The 24,544-nt window shown below is 42.1% G+C and overlaps 1 protein-coding gene across 1 annotated transcript in view; it reads right to left on the bottom strand.

The window, feature by feature from the left end:
- Positions 1-23,978, bottom strand: part of LOC126259643 (actin-related protein 3) — an 86,250-nt gene extending 62,272 nt beyond the window's left edge. The window contains exons 1-2 of the mRNA XM_049956574.1: positions 23,821-23,978; positions 7,940-8,120 (exon numbers count right to left, since the gene is read on the bottom strand). Coding sequence (XP_049812531.1) covers positions 7,940-8,120; positions 23,821-23,864 — 225 coding nt within the window. The 5' untranslated portion in view covers positions 23,865-23,978. The remainder of the gene's footprint in view (positions 1-7,939; positions 8,121-23,820) is intronic.
- Positions 23,979-24,544: the final 566 nt, after the last annotated feature.

Here is a 24,544-nt window from a genome sequence, read left to right as displayed (position 1 = left end):
ATGGGGTCAGTATTGCCTCACACGTGCCCATATTTCTCAGGAATCCAAACTGATGTCACTTGAGGTTGGCTTCTACCAATTTTTCCATTCTTCTGCAAACAACTCAGGTTAGTATTTTGCAACCACAACTTATTTCTACATTGGTGAGTTTTTTAGGACCCGCTGTATGTTGGCAGCTTGTGGTCTGCAATTAAATGATGTCACTGCAATTTGGGCTGGCGAGCTATATTTTGTGATTACTTACAGTTAGTATCAAAATATCCATTCTCATCTACTGTTGACTTGCATACACAAACACAACACATATTTCGCATAAATCCACTCACAAGTAAAACTTTTCACTTTGTACAACACAATATTGTGTTGCTACTGTGATCCCAGTCCCTCTGAACATTCACTTTTTCTCGTATCAGTTTGGTGCCAAATATGAACTCTGTTTACCTTCTCTCCCTCAGTGTGTGTGGTGGTGGTGGTGGTTGTGGTGGTTGGGGGGGGGGGGGGGGGTGAGCTTTTAAGTGGTCAGCAAATATGCTATGGAAGCTATTGCTTTTTAGAGCTCTGAGCTATTCTGAACATCTTGTTTTAAAGTTCTTGCAAGTTTGTCTTATGTGCACTGTAGGTTTGTACAAGCCTGATCTGTTGAATTTATCTGCAGAGGTTTCCTGTGTTCTGAGCTTTTCTGTGTAATCTTGTCTGTTCTGTAATCTATTTGAAGTCTCTATTCCTTTAAAATAGATGAAGAGATTTGTTAATTTGCCAACCAAACTTACAGTAACACCATTTAATTACAGCATATGACAAGCTCCAACAAACAGTAATATACAGAGGGTCCTCCATTACCCCCCCCCCTCTCTCTCTCTCTCTCTCTCTGTCGGCAGAGGGAGGGAGACACAAATACACTACTGGCCATTAAAATTGCTACACCACAAAGATGACATGCTACAGACGTGAAATTTAACCGACAGGAAGAAGATGCTGTGATATGCAAATGATTAGCTTTTCAGAGCATTCGCACAAGGTTGGTGCCGGTGGCGACACCTACAACGTGCTGATGTGAGGAAAGTTTCCAACCGATTTCTCATACATAAACAGCGTTGCCTGGTGAAATGTCATCGTGATGCCTCGTCAACGAGGAGAAATGCGTACCATCACGTTTCTGACTTTGATAAAGGTCGGATTGCAGCCTATCGCGACTGCGGTTTATCGCATAGCCAAATTGCTGCTCGTGTTGGTCGAGATCCAATGCCTGTTAGCAGAATATGGAATCGGTGGGTTCAGGAGGGTAATACGGAACGCCGTGCTGGATCCCAACGGCCTCGTATCACTAGCAGTCGAGATGACAGGCATCTTATCTGCGTGGCTGTAACGGATCGTGCAGCCACGTCTCAATCCCTGAATCAACAGATGGGGACGTTTTCAAGACAACAACTATCTGCATGAACAGTTCGACGACTTTTGCAACTGCATGGACTATCAGCTCGGAGACCATAGCTGCAGTTACCCTTGACGCTGCATCACAGACAGGAGCGCCTGCAATGGTGTACTCAACGACGAACCTGGATGCACGAATGGCAAAACGTCATTTTTTCAGATGAATCCAGGTTATGTTTACAGCATAATGATGGTCGCATCCGTGTTTGGTGACATCCCGGTGAACGCATATTGGAAGCATATAGTCGTCATCGCCACACTGGCATATCACCCGGCGTGATGGTTTGGGGTGCCATTGGTTACACGTCTCGGTCACCTCTTGTTCGCATTGACGGCACTTTGAACAATGGACGTTACATTTCAGATGTGTTACGACCCGTAGCTCTACCCTCCATGCGATCCCTGCGAAACCCTACATTTCAGCAGGATAATGCACGACCAAATGTTGCAGGTCCTGTACAGGACTTTCTGGATACAGAAATGTTCGACTGCTGTCCTGGCCATCACATTCTCCAGATCTCTCACCAACTGAAAACGTCTGGTCAATGGTGGCCGAGCAACTGGCTGGTCACGGTACGCCAGTCCCTACTCTTGATGAACTGTGGTATCGTGTTGCAGCTGCATGGGCAGCTGTACCTGTACACGCCATCCAAGCTCTATTTGACTCAAGGCCCAGTCATATCAACGCCGTTATTACAGCCAGAGGTGGTTGTTCTGGGTGCTGATTTCTCAGGATCCATGCACTAAAATTGTGTGAAAATTTAATCATGGAAAAAGATGATGTGACTTACCATACGAAAGCGCTGGCAGGTCGATAGACACACAAACATACATACAAATTTCAAGCTTTCGCAACCAATGGTTGCTTCATCAGGAAAGAGGGAAGGAGAGGGAAAGACGAAAGGATGTGGGTTTTAAGGGAGACGGTAAGGAGTCATTCCAATCCCGGGAGCGGAAAGACTTACCTTAGGGGGAAAAAAGGACAGGTATACACTCGCACACACACACATATCCATCCACACATACAAAGATACAAGCAGACATTTGTAAAGGCAAAGAGTTTGGGCAGAGATGTCAGTCGAGGCGGAAGTACAGAGGCAAAGGTGTTGTTGAAAGATAGGTGAGGTATGAGTGGTGGCAACTTGAAATTAGCGGAGGTTGAGGCCTGGCGGATAACGTGAAGAGAGGATATACTGAAGGGCAAGTTCCCATCTCCGGAGTTCTGACAGGTTGGTGTTAGTGGGAAGTATCCAGACAACCCGGACGGTGTAAAACTGTGACAAGATGTGCTGGCCATGCACCAAGGCATGTTTAGCCACAGGGTGATCCTCATTACCAACAAACACTGTCTGCCTGTGTCCATTCATGCGAATGGACAGTTTGTTGCTAGTCATTCCCACATAGAAAGCTACACAGTGTAGGCAGGTCAGTTGGTAAACCACTTGGGTGCTTTCACACGTGGCTCTGCCTTTGATCTTGTACACCTTTCGGGTTACAGGACTGGAGTAGGTGGTGGTGGTGGGAGGGTGCATTGGACAGGTTTTACACTGGGGGCAGTTACAAGGGTAGGAGCCAGAGAGTAGGGAAGGTGGTTTGGGGATTTCATAGGGATGAACTAAGAGGTTACGAAGGTTAGGTGGACGGCGGAAAGACACTCTTGGTGGAGTGGGGAGGATTTCATGAAGGATGGATCTCATTTCAGGGCAGGATTTGAGGAAGTCGTATCCCTGCTGGAGAGCCACATTCAGAGTCTGATCCAGTTCCGGAAAGTATCCTGTCACAAGTGGGGCACTTTTGTGGTTCTTCTGTGGGAGGTTCTGGGTTTGAGGGGATGAGGAAGTGGCTCTGGTTATTTGCTTCTGTACCAGGTCGGGAGGGTAGTTGCGAGATGCGAAAGCGAAAGCTGTTGTCAGGTTGTTGGTGTAATGGTTCAGGGATTCCGGACTGGAGCAGATTCGTTTGCCACGAAGACCTAGGCTGTAGGGAAGGGACCGTTTGATGTGGAATGGGTGGCAGCTGTCATAATGCAGGTACTGTTGCTTGTTGGTGGGTTTGATGTGGACGGACGAGTGAAGCTGGCCATTGGACAGGTGGAGGTCAACATCAAGGAAAGTGGCATGGGATTTGGAGTAGGACCAGGTGTATCTGATGGAACCGAAGGAATTGAGGTTGGAGAGGAAATTCTGGAGTTGTTCTTCACTGTGAGTCCAGATCATGAAGATGTCATCAATAAATCTGTACCAAACTTTGGGTTGGCAGGCCTGGGTAACCAAGAAGGCTACCTCTAAGCGACCCATGAATAGGTTGGCGTACGAGGGGGCCATCCTGGTACCCATGGCTGTTCCCTTTAATTGTTGGTGTGTCTGGCCTTCAAAAGTGAAGAAGTTGTGGGTCAGGATGAAGCCGGCTACGGTAATGAGGAAAGAGGTTTTAGGTAGGGTGGCAGGTGATCGGCGTGAAAGGAAGTGCTCCAGCGCAGCGAGGCCCTGGACGTGCGGAATGAGATCCATCCTTCATTAAATCCTACCCACTCCACCAAGAGTGTCTTTCCGCCATCCACCTAACCTTCGTAACCTCTTAGTTCATCCCTATGAAATCCCCAAACCACCTTCCCTACCCTCTGGCTCCTATTCTTGTAACCGCCCCCGGTGTAAAACCTGTCCCATGCACCCTCCCACCACCACCTACTCCAGTCCTGTAACCCGGAAGGTGTACACGATCAAAGGCACAGCCACGTGTGAAAGCACCCAAGTGATTTACTAACTGACCTGCCTACACTGTGACGCATTCTATGTGGGAATGACCAGCAACAAACTGCCCATTCGCATTAATGGACACAGGCAGACAATGTTTGTTGGTAATGAGGATCACCCTGTGGCTAAACATGCCTTGGCGCACGGCCAGCACATCTTGGCACAGTGTTACACCGTCCGGGTTATCTGGATACTTCCCACTAACACCAACCTATCCGAACTCCGGAGATGGGAACTTGCTCTTCAATATATCCTCCCTTCCCGTCACCCACCAGGCCTCAATCTCCACTAATTTCAAGTTGCCGCTACTCATACCTCACCCGTCATTCAACAACATCTTTGCCTCTGCACTTCCGCCTCGACTGACATCTCTGCCCAAACTCTTTGTCTTTGAATATGTCTGCTTGTGTCTGTATGTGTGGATGGATACATGTGTGTGTGTGTGTGTGTGTGTGTGTGTGTGTGTGTGTGTGTGTGTGTGTGTGCGCGCGCGCGAGTGTATACCCGTTCTTTTTTCCCCCCTAAGGTAAGTCTTGCCGCTCCCAGGATTGGAATGACTCCTTACCCTCTCCCCTAAAACCCACATCCTTTCGTATTTCCCTCTCCTTCCCTCTTTCCTGACGAAGCAACCGTGGGTTGCGAAAGCTTGAATTTTGTGTGTATGTTTGTGTGTCTATCGACCTGCCAGCACTTTCGTTCGGTAAGTCACATCATCTTTATATATATATATATAATAAACAAAGATATATAAAATTGGTGTTTTGCCCTTAAAGAGCGCATTTGGACTAAACTACATGGCCAGTTCCTTTTGCTGCCTTCCTTGCTGCCCAAACTTCCCTCATTCGCTCGCTGTGTTTCTGTTTCCGGTCCTCTGTCCATGCTTTTTGTCGGCTTTGTGTCTTCGGCTTCATCTTGATTGCCTTTTTGGTTGCCCATATTTCTTTCATCTTCTGGCTATGATCTTGCTTGTGTTCTTCGGTCCATTTTATGCCTGTTCGTTTATCACATTGTATCTCGTGTAGTTTACTTTTCTTAATGATGTTTCTGAATTTTATTCTGTCGTTTATTGTGTCTGCTGTTATGTTGAGTTGGTTCAGGTCGTTTTCTACCTCTGCCACCCATTTGTTGTTTCTAGTGGTTACCCAATCAAAGGTCTGTTTGGTCAGCCTGTGCGATGGCATTCTGTATAGGTGTCCATAGAATTGTAGTCTGCGTTTTCTAATCTTTTCTGTGATTGTCTCCGTATGTTTGTACAGTTCCTCTGTAGGTTTCTTGATCCATATTCCATTGTTGTTAGTTGCGCCAAATATTTTCCTAAGTATTTTCCGTTCTACTTTTTCTAATTGTCTGATACGTGTATGCCCTAGGATTAGTGTGGTCTCTGCTGCATATAGTGCCTCGGGGAGCACCACCGTGTCGTAATGGTGTAATTTGGCTTTTTGTGAGATAGACTTCTTGTTGTAATGATTCCACACTACTTTGTAGGCCTTGTCCAGTTTAGTCTTTCTTTCTTCGTTTGAGTCTCTGTTATGTCCACTCATTTGTAGTGTTTCACCGAGGTATTTGAAGTTTGCCATTTTGTAAATTGTGCCATACTTTGTGTTCAGAGATGAGAGTTTCTTTGTGCTCATAAACTGTGTCTTTTCGTAAGAGATCTGTAGTCCAGTTTTGGAAGTGATTTCGTGCAGTTTTTCAATAGCGTCTTTTGTTTCCTTTATACCTTTCGTGACAATCGCCAAATCGTCTGCAAAAGCCAGGCATTTAATCTGTAGGTTTCCTAAGGTTATCCCCTGTTGTGATGTTTCCCATTCTTTTATGACCTTATCTAACACCAGATTGAAAAGGAGAGGTGAGAGGCCATCGCCTTGTCGGACACCTGTGCGAATTTCAAAGGGTTCTGATAGTTCCCCACAGAACTTTACTTTGGAGGTCGTGTTGGTTAAAGTTTGCTCTATGATAGCCCGTGTTTTGTTGTCTACTTTGTATTCTGCTAGAATTTTGAAGAGAGTTTTCCGGTGGGTTATGGAGGACCCTCTGTATATACTACTGTTTGTTGGGAGCTTGTCATCTGCAATAAAATAAATGGTGTTACTGTGAGTTTGTTTGGCTGGTTACCAAATCTCTTTGTCTATTCCAAAGAAGCAGAGACTTCAAATAGAAAACACACACACACACACACACACACACACACACACACACACACACACATCATTTGCACAAGAAGCAGATATGAAACAAGAGCTTCAAAACCAAATGATGAATAATGTACAATGTCTCTTGCTCACGTCATGTTTTAGGTTATAAGAATGGAGATCAGTGCTTAACGTCCTGTCGACAACGAGGTCATTAGAGATGAAGCACAAGCTCTAATTAAATTAAGGAAGAATGGTGAAGGAAATTGGTCATGCCCCTTTCAAAGGAACCATCCCGGTATTTACCTGAAGCGATATGAGAAACCTGAATTAGGATGGCCGGATGCGGATTTGAACTGTCGTATTCCCAAATCTGTGTCCAGTGTACTCACCTCTGCATCACCTCACTCAGTAGGTAGTTTATAAGAAATAAACAGAAATTTATCTTAGAGAAGATAAGTTGTGTGCATTATTAATGAAAACAATTTGTAACATTTTGACAAAATTTTGGAATTGCTTTTTCAAAAACTTGAATTCAGAACTTCTTTAATAAGTGCTGTGATGGATTTCATGTGCTCCAATTAATTTTCTATTAGAATAAAAAAGGGAGATGGGGCAGAGAGTATTACTTTTCACCAGCATTAACTGTTGTGTGTACTATTTTCTAACGTCAGGAGTTTTGGGAGTCATCTAATAGTTATCCAATTGAGCAGAAATGTTGTACAGGCTGTTTTTTTATTGGGCCAGAATTAGGCAGTGGCAGCAGTATAATTTTATCTTTTAGGAAATTATCTACAGATTATGGCTACCTTTGTGTGGAAGTAATCTTAGAATTTGCGGGAAAAAAAAACACTTTCACTACAGAAATATTAAAATCTAAGAAAAGCCTTAATCTGCCTTTAAAAAAACTCAACACAAAATAAGCTCCTATAACCACTTCTATGCATCACACATCTGTAGATAACAAAAAATCTTATGAAACAGTGATGACTAAAAACCAAAATTACATAGAAAACTGTGTTGGATACACAAATCTGGGTGAAACCTAAAAATGGATAAATGACACATGCTGATTTCATAAATTTAAACCTGATGTAAGAATGTTCATATCTGAGATGCTTCTATTACAAGCACTGACAAAAGAAAGATGAAACAAGAAATAGTTGCACCAAATGAGGTAGGATGTAGAGAATTAAAAATAGGCTAATGCCAACTTCTATTGCTGTCCATTACAACACACTCCACAAGACATGTACTGGATTGAATTGAAGACATTTACCCAAAAAAGTATATACTACAAGCAAGACAATATACAGAACTGTTCCTGTGAAACTAGCTTTTGTTTATTTACACAAGATACTGTATTTTTCAGTTATGTAGAAACATACTTCACAAACAACAACAACAACAACAGCAACAAAAGTACAAGCACTACTACTACTACTACTACTACTACTACTACTACTACTATTACCACCACCACCACCACCACCACATTGTATTGTTGATGACTACCTGCAGTTCATAATTACCTATATCTCAAAAATTACAAACATCCATGTTCTCAATTTACTCAAAAGATGTGAAAAGAGAGAAATGTTACACTATTACTTGAATTCTTACTTTTACAGCATATCCAGTAGCATCAAAAGCTTCATCTCCAATGTAAAAATCTAAATCTTCTACTCCCTTCGTCAGCCTGCGAATAGCTTGATCACCAACTTTTGCAGTTTCCTTAATCGCAATTGCTGATGGGATGATAAACTGAGGTTCTTTATTTGCAGCAAACCCCAGTTTTGTATAGCTGTAACCAAAGGAAAAGTTCTACATTTTAACAATCATGGAAGTACGGCAACCAACAACACAAAAAGAAAAGGAATTTCAATTTTTTAAAGTTGAAGTACCATAAAATCATTATTTATGGTTGTCAGTTTTCATTTTCTTGTATTTTCCAAAGATGTTCTCTCATCAAACTACACATATCCAGCATCCCTTCCTTTGTTAAGTACACTTTACTGTGTTTTTCAGTATAATCTAAATGATACCAAATATGATCAGTATCAACTTTGGTGTTTATAGACTCAAATGATTTCTTTTAAAAATCAACATGCATTGTACACCGAAGATTGCATCTGTTCCATATATTCTTTATGTGCAAGAGTAAACTACATGCGGTTAAACATTATGCATTTTGCTTTAGTAATATGTCATGAATTGTCTTCTGCAGCAGATGATGTCATTCAGTTCTACAATGTAATGTGAGAGGTTATTCCAGAGTTGGGTTTCTGCTAATGAGAAGGACTTTGAGAAAGTAGCTGAATGATAGAATGGGACAGAAAGGAGTTTGCTCTGATGGCAAGAGGTGTTTCTGTCATATTGTTCAGACAAGAGCATTAAGTTCGAATAAAGATAAGAAAGACAGTGTTCGCTGATAAGAAGCTAGAGAAGACAGAGGGTATGCAAATCTCTGTGGTTGTCTCCAGGATAGCTGTACACATGATGGTGAAATATGATCACACTTAAAATAAACACAGGCATTCATAACCAGTTCCAAACACTGTGAGATTTCCTGAGAAAGGCTATGCAGGATAACTTCACACTTAGAAATGGTGGTCATCAGTGTACATACGAGTATAGGAGCTAATACCAAACCTTGCAGGATGCCTAATACTACCTGCCTCCATTGGGACTTTCTGGTGCCAAACATGATGCATTGCTGGCAAGACGTCAGGTATGAGCGAAACCACTGCACCGCACTTGGCGAGAAATTTAGACTGCTATGTTCGCAAATAAAATGTCGAAGTTGACAGTGTCAAAGGCTTTGCTGAAGTCCAAGAAACACGACAGTAGCCTCTTGTGCATCTGTGATAAGCTATAGGTTGTCTGTTGCCTCTATTAAGGCAAACAGAAGTTTACGGAAATAGAATGGTATTTCTCTAGTAGCTTGTTCATAAATAGGTAGTCTGTTAGCTGGCGACGGACTATATGTTCTCGGGGCCTTGGATAGTGCAGGAAGAACACAAATAGGTCAATAATCAGAGGATGCTGCCGTAATGTCCCTTTCAGGTAGTGACTTAAGTAGCCCTGTTTCCAGGCCTCAGGGAAAACATTATTATGGTACAACATGCAAATTTTCTGCAGTAATATTTAGTCAGATGGGGGGACAAGAGAAATGCCATGTTAAGACAAACTGCCATACAAATGATGTAATATTCCTTTCCTATAAAGGACACACACACAATGGAAACTTGGATTAATATAGGACCAAGTTTCCATCTTGTGTGTCCTGTGTAGGAAAGTAATATTTCAACCATCTGTACCCATTTAAATACACATATCTAAAAACAAAGATGATGTGACTTACCAAACGAAATCACTGGCACGTCGATAGACACACAAACAAACACAAATATACACACAAAATTCTAGCTTTCGCAACCAACGGTTGCTTCATCAGGAAAGAGGTAAGGAGAGGGAAAGACGAAAGGATGTGGGTTTTAAAGGAGAGCGTAAGGAGTCATTCCAATCCCGGGAGCGGAAAGACTTACCTTAGGGGGAAAAAAGGACAGGTATACACTCGCACACACACACATATCCATCCACACATATACAGACACAAGCAGACATATTAAAAGACAAAGAGTTTGGGCAGAGATGTCAGTTGAGGCGGAAGTACAGAGGCAAAGGTGATGTTGAAAGACAGGTGAGGTACGAGCGGCGGCAAATAGAAATTGGAGATTAGCGGAGATTGAGGCCTGGCGGATAGCGAGAAGAGAGGATATGCTGAAGGGCAAGTTCCCACCTCCGGAGTTCTGACAGGTTGGTGTTAGTGGGAAGTATCCAGATAACCCGGATGGTGTAACACTGTGCCAAGATGTGCTGGCCGTGCACCAAGGCATGTTTAGCCACAGGGTGATCCTCATTACCAACAAACATTGTCTGCCTGTGTCCATTCATGTGAATGGACAGTTTGTTGCTGGTCATTCCCACATAGAATGCATCACAGTGTAGGCAGGTCAGTTGGTAAATCACATGGGTGCTTTCACACGTGGCTCTGCCTTTGATCGTGTACACCTTCTGGGTTACAGGACTGGAGTAGGTGGTGGTGGTGGGAAGGTGCATGGGACAGGTTTTACACCGGGGGCGGTTACAAGGGTAGGAGTCAGAGGGTAGGGAAGAAGGTTTGGGGATTTCATAGGGATGAACTAAGAGGTTACGAAGGTTAGGTGGATGGCAGAAAGACACTCTTGGTGGAGTGGGGAGGATTTCATGAAGGATGGATCTCATTTCAGGGCAGGATTTGAGGAAGTCTTATCCCTGCTGGAGAGCCACATTCAGAGTCTGGTCCAGTCCCGGAGTGGAATGGGTGGCAGCTGTCATAATGGAGGTACTGTTGCTTGTTGGTGGGTTTGATGTGGACGGACGTGTGAAGCTGGCCATTGGACAGGTGGAGGTCAACGTCAAGGAAAGTGGCATGGGATTTGGAGTAGGACCAGGTGAATCTGATGGAACCAAAGTAGTTGAGGTTGGAGAGGAAATTCTGGAGTTGTTCTTCACTGTGAGTCCAGATCATGAAGATGTCATCAATAAATCTGTACCAAACTTTGGGTTGGCAGGCCTGGGTAACCAAGAAGTCTTCCTCTAAGCGACCCATGAATAGGTTGGCGTACGAGTGGGCCATCCTGGTACCCATGGCTGTTCCCTTTAATTGTTGGTATGTCTGACCTTCAAAAGTGAAGAAGTTGTGGGTCAGGATGAAGCTGGCTAAGGTAATGAGGAAAGAGGTTTTAGGTAGGGTGGCGTGAAAGGAAGTGCTCCATCGCAGCGAGGCCCTGGACGTGTGGGATATTTGTGTATAAGGAAGTGGCATGAATGGTTACAAGGATGGTTTCCGGGGGTAACAGATTGGGTAAGGATTCCAGGTGTTCGAGAAAATGGTTGGTGTCTTTGATGAAGGATGGGAGACTGCATGTAATGGGTTGAAGGTGTTGATCTACGTAGGCAGAGATACGTTCTGTGGGGGCTTGGTAACCAGCTACAATGGGGCGGCCGGGATGATTGGGTTTGTGAATTTTAGGAAGAAGGTAGGGGTGCGGGGTGTCGGTGGGGTTAGGAGGTTGATGGAGTCAGGTGAAAGGTTTTGTAGGGGGCCTAAGGTTCTGAGGATTCCTTGAAGCTTCGCCTGGACATCAGGAATGGGATTACCTTGGCAAACTTTGTATGTGGTGTTGTCTGAAAGCTGACGCAGTCCCTCAGCCACATACTCCCGACGATCAAGTACCACGGTCGTGGAACCCTTGTCCGCCGGAAGAATGACGATGTATCGGTCAGCCTTCAGATCACGGATAGCCTGGGCTTCAGCAGTGGTGATGTTGGGAGTAGGATTAAGGTTTTTTAAGAAGGATTGAGAGGCAAGGCTGGAAGTCAGAAATTCCTGGAAGGTTTGGAGAGGGTGATTTTGAGGAAGAGGAGGTGGGTCCCGCTGTGACGGAGGACGGAACTGTTCCAGGCAAGGTTCAATTTGGATAGTGTCTTGGGGAGTTGGATTATTAGGAGTAGGATTAGGATCATTTTTCTTCGTGGCAAAGTGATATTTCCAGCCGAGAGTACGAGTGTAGGATAGTAAATCTTTGACGAGGGCTGTTTGGTTGAATCTGGGAGTGGGGCTGAAGGTGAGGCCTTTGGATAGGACAGAGGTTTCGGGTTGGGAGAGAGGTTTGGAGGAAAGGTTAACTACTGAATTAGGGTGTTGTGGTTCCAGATTGTGTTGATTGGAATTTTGAGGTTTTGGAGGGAGTGGAGCTGGAAGTGGGAGAATGAGTAGATGGGAGAGACTGGGTTTGTGTGCAATGAGAGGAGGTTGAGGTTTGCTGGAAAGGTTGTGAAGGGTGAGTGAGTTGCCTTTCCGGAGGTGGGAAACCAGGAGATTGGATAGTTTTTTGAGGTGAAGGGTGGCATGCTGTTCTAAGTTGCGGTTGGCCTGTAGGAGGATGCTCTGAACAGCCAGTGTGGATGTGGGGAGGAAAGATTGAGGACTTTTATTAAGGATAGGAGTTGACGGGTGTGTTCATTGGCTGAGTTGATGTGTAGGAGAAGGATTAGGTGGGCCAAGCCAATACATTTGTACTAGATGTGCGGATGGCAAAGTGTTAATACCTAATTTACACCGAGTTGTGTTGGCAGTTTGATATGGTAGTTGAAAGTCTGTTTTTTGTCAAGATGCAGTCCAAGATAATATGTGGCTTGCTTCCTCTGTATGCTAGTATTGTTGTAATTTTAGAACTGGGTTCCTCTGTAATGTCTGTTTGAGCAATAAATACACAGTTTTGTTGGGTGCTATTTATTAGTTTATTTTCTTTGCACCAACTGTTCATTTTCTGAAGCAGTTGCCTTTTGTCTCTAGTGGTGCTCTCGAGTTGGCTGACACCACTACGAGCAGATCATCTGCATATGCCACCACACCTCTTACACTATAGTCACCGTCCAGGGTGTTCAGCAAGAGGTCAATTGCAATATCCGAAAATATTGGTCCACAGATCGAGCCCTGCGAACATTCCTTTGTTATTCTCTTGACAACCTTGTGTGTGCCAGCCGTCCATTCTGCCTCTGCAATAGTTGAGGAGGCTATTGTAGAGTGAAGCTGATAGCCTCATTTCCCTTAATCTGGCGAACAGGGACGGCCACCACAGATTGTCAAAAGCCCCAGCGATTAGTATGGCGGCCGTGTATTTGTTGTTGATGCTATTTGTTACTGTCAGTGCTCGGTTGATGGCGTCTCCTATTGATCTACCTTCCCTGAAGCCAAATTGATGAGGCATTGGGCTGAGGCAGCATCTGTGCGATTGTAAGCGGTCACACAGGAACCTTTCCTGTACCTTGGTGAGAGTGTTTATGAGGCAGATTGGTCGGTACATTTTGGGGTCTGCTGGCTCTTTGTCTTGTGATTTCCTGATTGTTACTACATTAGCAATTTTCCAGAGGTTTGAAATTCTGCCTGTTAGTAATGCCTCGTTGAACACATTAGTAATAAAAGGTGTGATTTGTGTTAATGCTTGTTTTAATGTTTCTGAAAGTATTTTGTCTGGACCAAGTGCTTTTTGGTTTTTAAGCCGTCACGACTCCTCCTTGTGAGAATGGTATGGTGACATTGTCACTTATGTATGGTTGCCTCATCCTCTCTCTCAGGTCAGTGTGGTGTGACTTGTATTGTGTGGGGTCGTCATCTGGGAGGAGCCTGTTCACGAGATATTCTGCTGTGCTTCTCCATCCTCTGGTAATTGTGCCATCAGCTTGTTATGGTGTTGACGGAACTGTGGGTGTCTTAACCTATTCTCTTTCTATCTTGAATGGTTATCCCCACATGTCATTCTGCAGCTGGGTTTAGACGAAACTGGCCAAATAGTCTTGCCTTGTCGTCTTTAGTTGTTTGGTATTTCTGTTACAGGTCGAGTCTTATCTGTCTTTCAGGATATGTCTTTGCTTGTTGGTAGTACTTTCTTTTATCCCGTGAACCCTTCCTTAATCTTGCCATTTCTATCAATCATGGTTGTTTCTGTACCCACCCAGTTTGTGCCCATGGTGTAACTGCTTCCTGTGCTCTTTGTAGGACCTCTGTCATTGGTGACAGATGTGTTATCCATGTCCCGTGATATTTAATAACTTTCCTCAGTAATTTTGAGTAGTTTTTGTAGTTTAAAACAACTGCAGCAGGATCTTTACTTGTCCTTGCCAACGGCCACAATTCCCTTTTACTTTCACAAGATTCTTTAATCCCTCTAGTGATTCATGGTTTTCTACACGGCTGTTTAATGTCCTTTCTGATTAGCTTAATCTGAAAGCTATTTTCAAATAGTGATATGAATTTATCATAGAACGGGTTAAATTTTATGCCAGGATTTGGTTTATTATAAATTTCATCCCTGATCATCTCTTGTCAACTATTCTTAAAAAATCTTTGTTCTGGAATCATTAATTATTCTAGCTGATTTACACTGAGGAGTGTGTATACTGTAATACATTATCTCATTTATCCTCCTAACTACACGTGCATCATGAGCATGAAGAGCATTTGTTATTGGGTGTACATTATTTTATTGTCTTGAGCTTCATAAAAGAAAACATTATCAGTCAGATTCCTACCATCTTTATCCACATGTGTTGGAAAGTTAATTACCAAGATCAAATGGTAGAATCCAAATAAGGATTATTTTCCAATCAGAATGCTTTAGAAAATTTGTGGTGAAGTCACCACACATTACCAACTGCTTGCTGCTGTCTTACATAGCATAGTAAGGAATCCAAAAATCCTTACAAATAGTTCAAAATTTCCCTGTAAGTGAACTACTTTTCAGTAATAATTCAGAAGCACGCACTTCTAAGTGCTGATTGCTACAAAATCTACTTTTCTCAATGTTTTTGTAACTATTGTCTTTATGTATGCAACAACTCCTTTCCCCCTATTAGTTCTGCAAGACTAAGATGCTAGAGCGTAATCTCTTATATGTAACTTTTCTAATCCTGTGGTTATGTTGTGCTCAAGACAGGCACAGACAAAAAGCTCTTCTACCATTTTCTCTACTATTCTGATGAAGTAAGCTAAACTTACATTTCTATGCATTCTTAAGCATCTTGCAGAGTTCTTCTGTAGTCTGAACTTCTTTTACAACAAGGTGCTCTATTATAGACTCTAATCTAAAAAAAGATACCCCTCTTCACCATTAACTACTTGCCTACCTTTCCCCCTCTTAATTAGGTGAAGCTATATCTAGTACATCCCCACCTCCTAAATGTAGCAACAGGCACTGTACACAGGGTGTTACAAAAAGGTACGGCCAAACTTTCAGGAAACATTCCTCACACACAAATAAAGAAAAGATGTTACGTGGACATGTGTCCGGAAACGCTTAATTTCCATGTTAGAGCTCATTTTAGTTTCGTCAGTATGTACTGTACTTCCTCGATTCACCGCCAGTTGGCCCAACTGAAGGAAGGTAATGTTGACTTTGGTGCTTGTGTTGACATGCGACTCATTGCTCTACAGTACTAGCATCAAGCACATCAGTACGTAGCATCAACAGGTTAGTGTTCATCACGAATGTGGTTTTGCAGGCAGTGCAATGTTTACAAATGCGGAGTTGGCAGATGCCCATTTGATGTATAGATTAGCATGGGGCAATAGCCGTGGCGCGGTATGTTTGTATAGAGACAGATTTCCAGAACGAAGGTGTCCCGACAGGAAGACGTTCGAAGCAATTTATCGGCGTCTTAGGGAGCACGGAACATTCCAGCCTATGACTCGAGACTGGGGAAGACCTAGAACGACGAGGACACCTGCAACGGACGAGGCAATTCTTCGTGCAGTTGACGATACCCCTAATGTCAGTGTCAGAGAAGTTGCTGCTGTACAAGGTAACGTTGACCACGTCACTGTATGGAGAGTGCTACGGGAGTACCAGTGTTTCCGTACCATGTACAGCGTGTGCACGCACTGTCAGCAGCTGATTGGCCTCCACGGGTACACTTCTGTGAATGGTTCAACCAACAATGTGTCTATCCTCATTTCAGTGCAAATGTTCTCTTTACGGATGAGGCTTCATTGCAACGTGATCAAATTGTTAAGTTTCACAATCAACATGTGCGGGCTGACCAGACTCTGCATGCAATTTTGCAATCACGTTATCAACACAGATTTTCTTTGAACGTTTGAGCAGGCACTGTTGGTGATGTCTTGATTGGGCCTCATGTTCTTGCACCTACGCTCAGTGGAGCACGTTATCGTGATTTCATATGGGATACTCGACCTGTGCTGCTAGTACATGTGCCTTTACAAGTACGACACAACATGTGGTTCATGCACGATTGAGCTCCTGCACATTTCAGTCGAAGTGTTCGTACGCTTCTCAACAACAGATTCAGTGACCGATGGATTGGTAGAGGCGGACCAATTCCATGGCCTCCACGCTCTCCTGACCTCAACCTTCTTGACTTTCATTTACGGGGACATTTGAAAGCTCTTGTCTACGCAACCCCGGTACCAAATGTAGACTCTTCGTGCTCGTATTGTGAACGGCCGTGATACAATACGCCTCTCCAGGGCTGCATCAGCGCATCAGGGATTCCATGCGATGGAGGGTGGATGCATGTATCCTCGCTAACGGAGGTCATTTTGAACATTTCCTGTAACAAAGTCTTTGAAGTCACGCTGGTATGTTCTGTTGCTGTGTGTTTCCATTCCATGATTAATGTGATTTGAAGAGAAGTAATAAAATGAGCTCTAAAATGGAAAGTAAGCGTTTCCAGACACATGTCCACATAAATATTTTCTTTCTTTTTGTGTGAGGAATGTTTCCTGAAAGTTTGGCCGTACCTTTTTGTAACACCCTGTATATGAGATTTCTATATTTCATTCAGCAGCAGCCTGCTTAGCTCTGTACACACAGTTAATAGCAGTCCTAATAACCCAGTGCTGGTCATGGCACTGTAGGGCTTTGTTAAAACTCACACTTGGGTGGGATGCTGCTCCACCTGCTACGATCACCTGACCGCCTTTTTCAAAACCCTTACACAAATTCCCCATGTCCCTGTCACCTGGATAATATTAGCAATTGGTTTCACAATACTTGTTACCTGGCACCCTGTTCCTTCTTTGTCTTATATTATTGCACCCCTGCCATGGCTAATACCAAGCAACAAGAATCTTTCTTCCTAACCTCTTTTCTTATTGATATAAACTTAATTTCTTTACTAGAAATCTGCTGCACCTTACTGTAGCTGGATGAGACTCTTCCTGTCCTACTTCAGGTACAAAGTTAAACTTGATAGATACTCTAAGCTCAAATGTAGTTGAGGTTGAAGATATGTTTCCCCTCTTCCCATTACTTGTTACCTTTACTCAGTTCCCACAGTCATTTCCCCCTTTCAACCTATATAGTTCAAATTTCGTGTGATCTAATTCAGACTGGAGGGCGCATGTCTTTGCTTTCTGTCCAGCGTTTCTCTTTTCTTTTTTGCAGAACCTACAGTTCAATGGGACTGCCTCACCAAGTTCTCCATTCAATTCTCCAAAACGATTGCCTCAGCAGACTTCCAGCTCACAATCTAAATGTACCACTCCATATCCAACTACGTTATGGCAACATCCACACTTGTCACGCATAACAACACAGACTGAGCACTTTAAAGTAGAACTAAAGCAATTAAGGCACTTTACACTGGTGTAATTTATCCACAAAAAAATGCAACTTTTAATTACTATCAATCATGAGAGTCCCTTGATGTTAGACCACTTTTACAATCAGCAAAAATATGGCTTGCTGTGCGACATCTGGACGGATTCCATTAGGAAGTGTGTGCTCCATGATCAAACAACAAGTATTCCGAACAAGGGAAACTCCAACAATGGTCATATAAATTTTAAACCATTTTCTTCATTATTATTGCAGATCGATTTCAATTAGAATGTGACCATCTTCAGTGCAAGACTCAGTCCTGTGAACTCATACAATCATGAACAAAATACAACTTCAGACACAAGTGTTTATTGTGAAAAACATGCCAATTAGCAAGTCAGTTCGAATCTTAACTGCTAGTTTGCATGCTCTTCACAATAAACACCTGTGTGTGAAGTTGTATTTTGTGCGTGATTGTGTGAGTCTACAGGACTTAGTCTGGCATTGATCACACTGTGATTGAAATCAATATGTGCTAACAACAACAACAACAACAACAATAATAATAATAATAATAAAAGTGGTATTACATTTATGTGGCCAATGCTGGAATTTCCCTTGTTTGCAAAATTTGATAAATAAATGCAAAACCTCAGATCACAAAATCTTCAATTGTCCAGATGAAGTAGATATAAAGGAGCAACTTACGTATGAAATTTGCAGTGACAAAGAAGTGGCAGGGTCACTGGGAAGTCGTCACTGTCACAAATAACATCATGTAGTGACCACTGTAGTGCAGCCGCAAGATTGGGGAAAGAGACTGTAAGGTTGCTAGCCCAAAATCAGTGGTGTGCACTGAAACCTTCAAGTAAGAGGAAATAGGGGAGTGATGAGTTATTGGATTAATGCATTCATCTGAAGGTATGTAAGTGTCCTGCCAGTGGGTAAATAAAGTTTACAAATGGAGAGTGCTGGAATCATTCACACTAATGCTACTATAGCCTCCAATGCAGTATCTGGGAGGAGGCAGGAGGAGGGGGAGGGAATCCACTCACTTGTGACAACTCTGTGAAACAATGTAAAGACCTGTCTAGATGTTCTAACATCAGGGCCAGTAAGATTCTGGCAGAATGCATGGTAACCTCACAGAGATGGACAATGTTCATCAATAAAATGCGTTTCTTGGAGTGCTGCACAGATTGCAGATCAGGATGAAATTATTTGCTGCTGAAGTCCAGGCGGGTGGCAGTAATATCCATTGGAGTTCCATTGAATTATCATGTTAAGGAAGTTCTGGATATGCGTGACGGGGCCAGGAGGGCAGGTCATGCCCCAAAATCACTCTGTCGCTGATGGGGGTGTAACAACATCAATAAACATGGTTAGTGAGTCCAACAGCATGGGGGATCTGGAATCTCCAGGGTCCTCAAAGTAACCTTCTCTTAAGATTTCTTCTTTCTCTCTCTTTCGCTGCATTTGGTGGTCGAGAATCTTGTGACAGCTTACTCACAGTAGGCGTAGAAACTAAAGAGGGTTGGTAACAGCTCGCTGGTCTGTAGAACTTGGACAGATGAGGGAACCATGTCACCAGTAGATGACTCAGTGTTTTCATTTGGTTTGCTGCTTTACGGTTTCTGAATTACTGTTGGAGTACTACACATTTTGACTGCAGTACAGGCACACAACTATCAAACGGGAGGATTTTACAATAGTTGTGTGGGAGCAAACTCACATCTCCTATAACTAAATAAGCAGACTGGCCACAGAACAGACTAAAAAGACTATATATTTTCATCAAAGCTGTTAAAGGGCGGTAATGTCTCCTTAAAACCTCCTTTACACTAAAGCGAATGCAAGTAAACATGAGCATTTGCGGAGAACTCGCGTTTTCGCTGTCATTCACTTGTGCCTGTGAACAAACATTTAATTTAAACTGGGGGGAAGCAGAGAGAGCATGCATAGTGTGCCAACTCTAGGAGTGCTGTGATGTTTTTTGGCACTAACAATCGCCAAGCAGATTTCACTCAAAAAACACTTGTGATATGTATGATTTAAGATTGTGGTATTCCGACTGCATTAGTCTTCATGGCAAGTGTGTTGATTCAGATAAAGCAAGCAAAATGGCAAAGGAAAACAATAACGTAGTCCTGTCTGAAGCGTTACGTACTTGGAGGTAGTGCAGCATTTAACACTAAAATCCAGCCTTCCATAATATTATTCCAAACCTTTGCACAAATCTAGGTTGACACTTTTCACTGATTTCTTATTACAACTGAGGGAGAAACCTAGAAGCAGAACACTAATAATTGACGAGCAACATAACATGAAGAAATGTTAGCACCTACACACTGTTAATGGGCAACTGGTGACATTTACGTTGTAACTGTATCATTTGAACAGCTGCTGTATCTCAGTTCCCAAATGTTTGCAGTGACATTCATGAAGTGATTCTACAATTTTATTAAAATATATATCGGTAATACAATCCCAATAAAATATGATTACTGAAATGCGAAGGTTCTTACAACTTGTCACATAAGCTACTTAATACAATTTGCCAAGTTTGTTAAAGGGCAGATAGCCTAATTACAGGAAAATGATTTTTGTTTATTCTGTTGTTATGCCTACATCAAAAAACCTCTGAAATGGCAGTGATACATCGGCAATGTAATTATAGGTGCAATGAACATAAGCTATGAGAATGATCAGGTATTTCGTATGTTTTTAATTTTAATTATCATAACAGATACATATTGGTGCTTGTTTCCTTTAAGAAAATTTATTGTGTTGTTCTTTTTTAATAAAAATTAATATAAGGCTCATATTTATTCCTACCTGATGGAAGCATTTCATTTCCACAGTTGGCCCTTTACTTACAGTGTTAGTGGCTCTTCCACTGCATGCTGCTGTTGGTAATTTGTTTATATTGGTCATAGTCAGTCGGGTGACAGTGCACAGTAACCAATGAGAATCGCTGAATCTAAGGACTTGTTTTGGCAGAAGATATGAAATGATTACTTGAACTGTTTTTGAGGAGGAGGAGGTCATTAGAGATTGAGCATAGGCTCAGATCAGGGAAGGATGGAGAAGGAAAGCGGTTGTTCCCTTTTGAAGGAGCCATCCCAACATTTGCTTTAAGTGATTTAGGGAAATCAAGGAAAATCTAAATCAGGATGGCCGGACATGAGATTGAACTGTCATCTTCCCGAATGCGAGTCCAGTGTGCTAACCACCACTCTACTACCCACTTGGTAAATTGGTATTAACATTTACAGCGTGATATTGACAATACTGGATAGCGTAAGGCTGACAGTACTGACCTGGCCATTATGGATTATAAAACTGTTTACTGTCTTTATATGTACCTCTTGTATTGTTTGTTGCTCAGAATATGATAGGATTTGGCTTGGTGAATGATGGGAAATGAACAAGATAAATAATAACTTTGTGATTAGATGAGGTGACAGAACCAACGAGAAAATAGTGTTTGATAAAAATGTTGTCATGATGTGGGCTGTAAGAAATTACGTAGTAGCATAATGGACTACATTGTGCAGAATGTTGTTCTAAAAAAAAAAAATACTCTGTAAAATTGAAAACTGTACTAGTTTTCTGCGAAACCACAACCTCAGAAATAGCAATATTTCAAAAACCCCTCGTAAAGTTTTCGAAACAGTAACTGAGCTATGCCACAGATCGATCTATCTCCACAACCAGTTTTCATACACTCACATTTGTTGGCGTTTCCACCTCGCAACCAAACTGTAACATCTGAACAAGCTAGATACTGGCTCTGCTACAGATCAATCCATTACCACAGTCAGTTTTCCTCCACTCATGTTCATTGCCTTTTCCAACTCACAACCAAGCTTTAATATTGGAATGTGACAAGAGGCTTTAAGTGCTTCAGGAGAGCTTTGGTATGAAAACTTCTGTAACAGAAGTGATAAAAAGAGTCAATGATCTACACTTCCTTAAATCTACTACTTAAACATCTCTCTCCCTCCCTCTCCCCCCCCCCCTCAATCATTTTTTACTTATTGTCAAAATTTCAGCCTCTGGCTCCCTGCTTTATTGTTGTCATCTCTATATTATAAACTCATTCCTAATTTGTTTTACCTTGATGTTTGTGCTGAATTGGTCTGGATTCTCCTATGTATATTTCAGTCTCACAATTTAATCCCTGCACATCTTTTCAGTGTGGAAATAACAGCAGAAGCTTTATTAAAGCATTCCACCTTTTCGAGAAATCTTCAGAATTTGTTTGTTTTTCTTACTGAAAATTTATCACCAATGTTGCTGCACTATAGTCATGGTGTGGGAGGATTTATATATCCTACACATCTGTTTTACAATCTGTCAACCAGTGAGAGCCTATTGGTCTGACAAAGCAGCAAGACTAATATCAGCTACAGTTTATTCCTGTTGTACTGGTATGTCAACAATTATTGGTTACATATTTGACCAAACCCTGCATTTTTGAATATCCGAACGGACATGAACATTAGCTACGAGTCAATTTGTTACCTGAACCAAATTTTCTGCTTTCACACTCACTGGCTTCGCCAACTCGCAACCAAATTGTCACCTTCCAACCTAACCTATACCTCAGACTGCCCTACCTATCAGCCTGCCATCACAACTAAGATCTTAGGGTGGGATCAAATACATAACTATAGCTCAGTTATGTAACTTAGGCAACAAGTTTATGTGCAGTATAGTATTGATTTAAAATTTTCGAAATTAGTTGTGTGTTTCATTCAAATGAATAAACTCTTAATGCCCTGCCATAATAAAATTCTCAGATTTGTGTTACGATCAATGAAGTATTAATGTAGGCAGAAGTTTATAAGAAGTCTTCTCCTTCATTTTGGGCAATTAAGAAACGGACAGCTGAACTGTTTACTTGGAAAGTTATCCACATGAAAGGTGGGCCACTACTACATTTACTAATGAAAATATCAAGAAAACGCACAATACTGCATAAAGTAAAACAGTTAAAGGAGTATGAAACAGCTGATACTACGGCCACGTAAGAAGAAAGAATACAGCGCTTTTCACATCAAGTATTGAGTATGGGAAGGATTTGTGCAAGACAGATACTGCACATCTAGAATTCTAACAGCAGATATGAAAATAAATTTCTAAACAATAATTTGATAGTTTCAAAAAGGTACAAAGTGATGGCATTCAATGAGTTACTACTGCAGATGACAAAATAGTCTTCTATTCAGGGCTGAAACGAAACAGAGGGTAAAGTGTGATTGAGCAATACCCTTCCCTGAAAAATTTGTTATGATGTTGTCTGACTAATCTGTAACACTGTCGAGTTTAAGTCAATCTGGTGTATCTGAATGGAAAATATTCGTCAAATGAGGACTGAATCAAAATAGACACAAAAATCATCTTTCATTTGTTCCTTTAACAATCAGGAAACCGGAGAACTTTAAACACTAGTTGTCGGAAAATCAATCCACTTCACGAAGGTGGACATCCTTTGACAGTCATAAAGTATTTTGAATACTGTGCATCAGAGAAACCTAATCGGACGTAAAACAGCGAGCAAAATACACTGACATCAACGAAACTAAGTCGAAAATATATGTAAATTTACCTAACACTGCATTCTTGACTGCTGAACTGAAAGCCTTTCACTGTACTCTTCAATGTCCAGGAGGTATATGATCGTCCTTTGGATGGGCTTGCTGTTGAATGCTACGTGTCATCTTCTAGACGCGAATTTCACATACACCATGCATAACGTCATTTTCATTACATTTTCGTTGGTACTGATTAGGAATCTCGCAACCTTAATGTTGCACTTTTTGATACTATCCCGTGAACATTTGCGAATACCTTCATTAACTTCAATAAGCATTCATGTAAATGTACGTACGCAACTGTTTTGTCAACAACAAATAACAACAACAACAGAAGCATCACCACCGTAATGTGCTATGTCAACAATGCAAACTATGGACTACCAACACTACACAATTACTCGTCCGGTGTGCTCACTGCCCAATCAAACGCTTAACAGCAGACTAGGAGCCACAGCGAAAGCAGTAACATTCAGCAATTTCTCCTCAGGCGATTTCCAGTAGCTATCACATCAGAAGCACAAGTGCTGGCTGCATGTACAGCAACTATTTTTGATTAAGGCATTCTTTTCACTGGACTCAACGATTATTGTCAGATACCACATGAGTGATTACTCAGACCGGATCCAAATAAACAAAAGGAATTGGGGTATTATCCAAGAAACTGTCAACCAAATGTAAACAAAATTACCACAAACAGTCAATATTTTATCAACATGCTGGTTGTTATACATACCCCGTTCCAACATCGATGACACATGCAGGCAATCTTCCAGCCATTATGTCACGTAAAATTTAGGTAAATTATGAATTAAGCACAAAAACCACACCTTCTTCCGGCACTGATATCATACTGCAAAGATAATCATTTGCAGCTCCAGTAATCTGCCTTCCTGGAGAGTAGGTATCTCTTTACTTCTAATACGATTTCTCAACTAGCTGCATTTAGCCAACACCACCCAGATGCTTGCAGCTGGGTTTCAGCTGAGACAAATTTCTTACACGTGCATCTCCCCCACCCCTTCCACTATAAAATATTCTCACATGCCGTTCGCTTTGGCTCACACCTCAGTTATAAACTTTACTCAAGGATTCTGCAATATTTATTGACAATAGTAGTTTGTTGTATGTTGTTTTTGGGGAAGGAGACCAGACAGCGAGGTCATCGGTCTCATCGGATTAGGGAAGGATGGGGAACGAAGTCGGCCGTGCCCTTTCAGAGGAACCATCCCGACATTTGCCTGGAGTGATTTACGGAAATCACGGAAAACCTAAATCAGGATGGCCGGACGCGGGATTGAAGCGTCGTCCTCCCGAATGCGAGTCCACTGTCGACAATAGTAGTTTGACGAACCTATAATCCATTGAAGTGACCTCACATCATGAATAATATTGACATAAATTGTCAGTTAAAAATGCGGTTTTACAAAGTTAAGACGTCGAACACCCAAAAGAAAGCG

Source organism: Schistocerca nitens, chromosome 5 (assembly GCF_023898315.1).
Source record: "Schistocerca nitens isolate TAMUIC-IGC-003100 chromosome 5, iqSchNite1.1, whole genome shotgun sequence".
Taxonomy (NCBI): domain Eukaryota; kingdom Metazoa; phylum Arthropoda; class Insecta; order Orthoptera; family Acrididae; genus Schistocerca; species Schistocerca nitens.
Note: the sequence above shows the minus strand (reverse complement) of the source record. Positions and strands in the feature narration are given on the sequence as shown.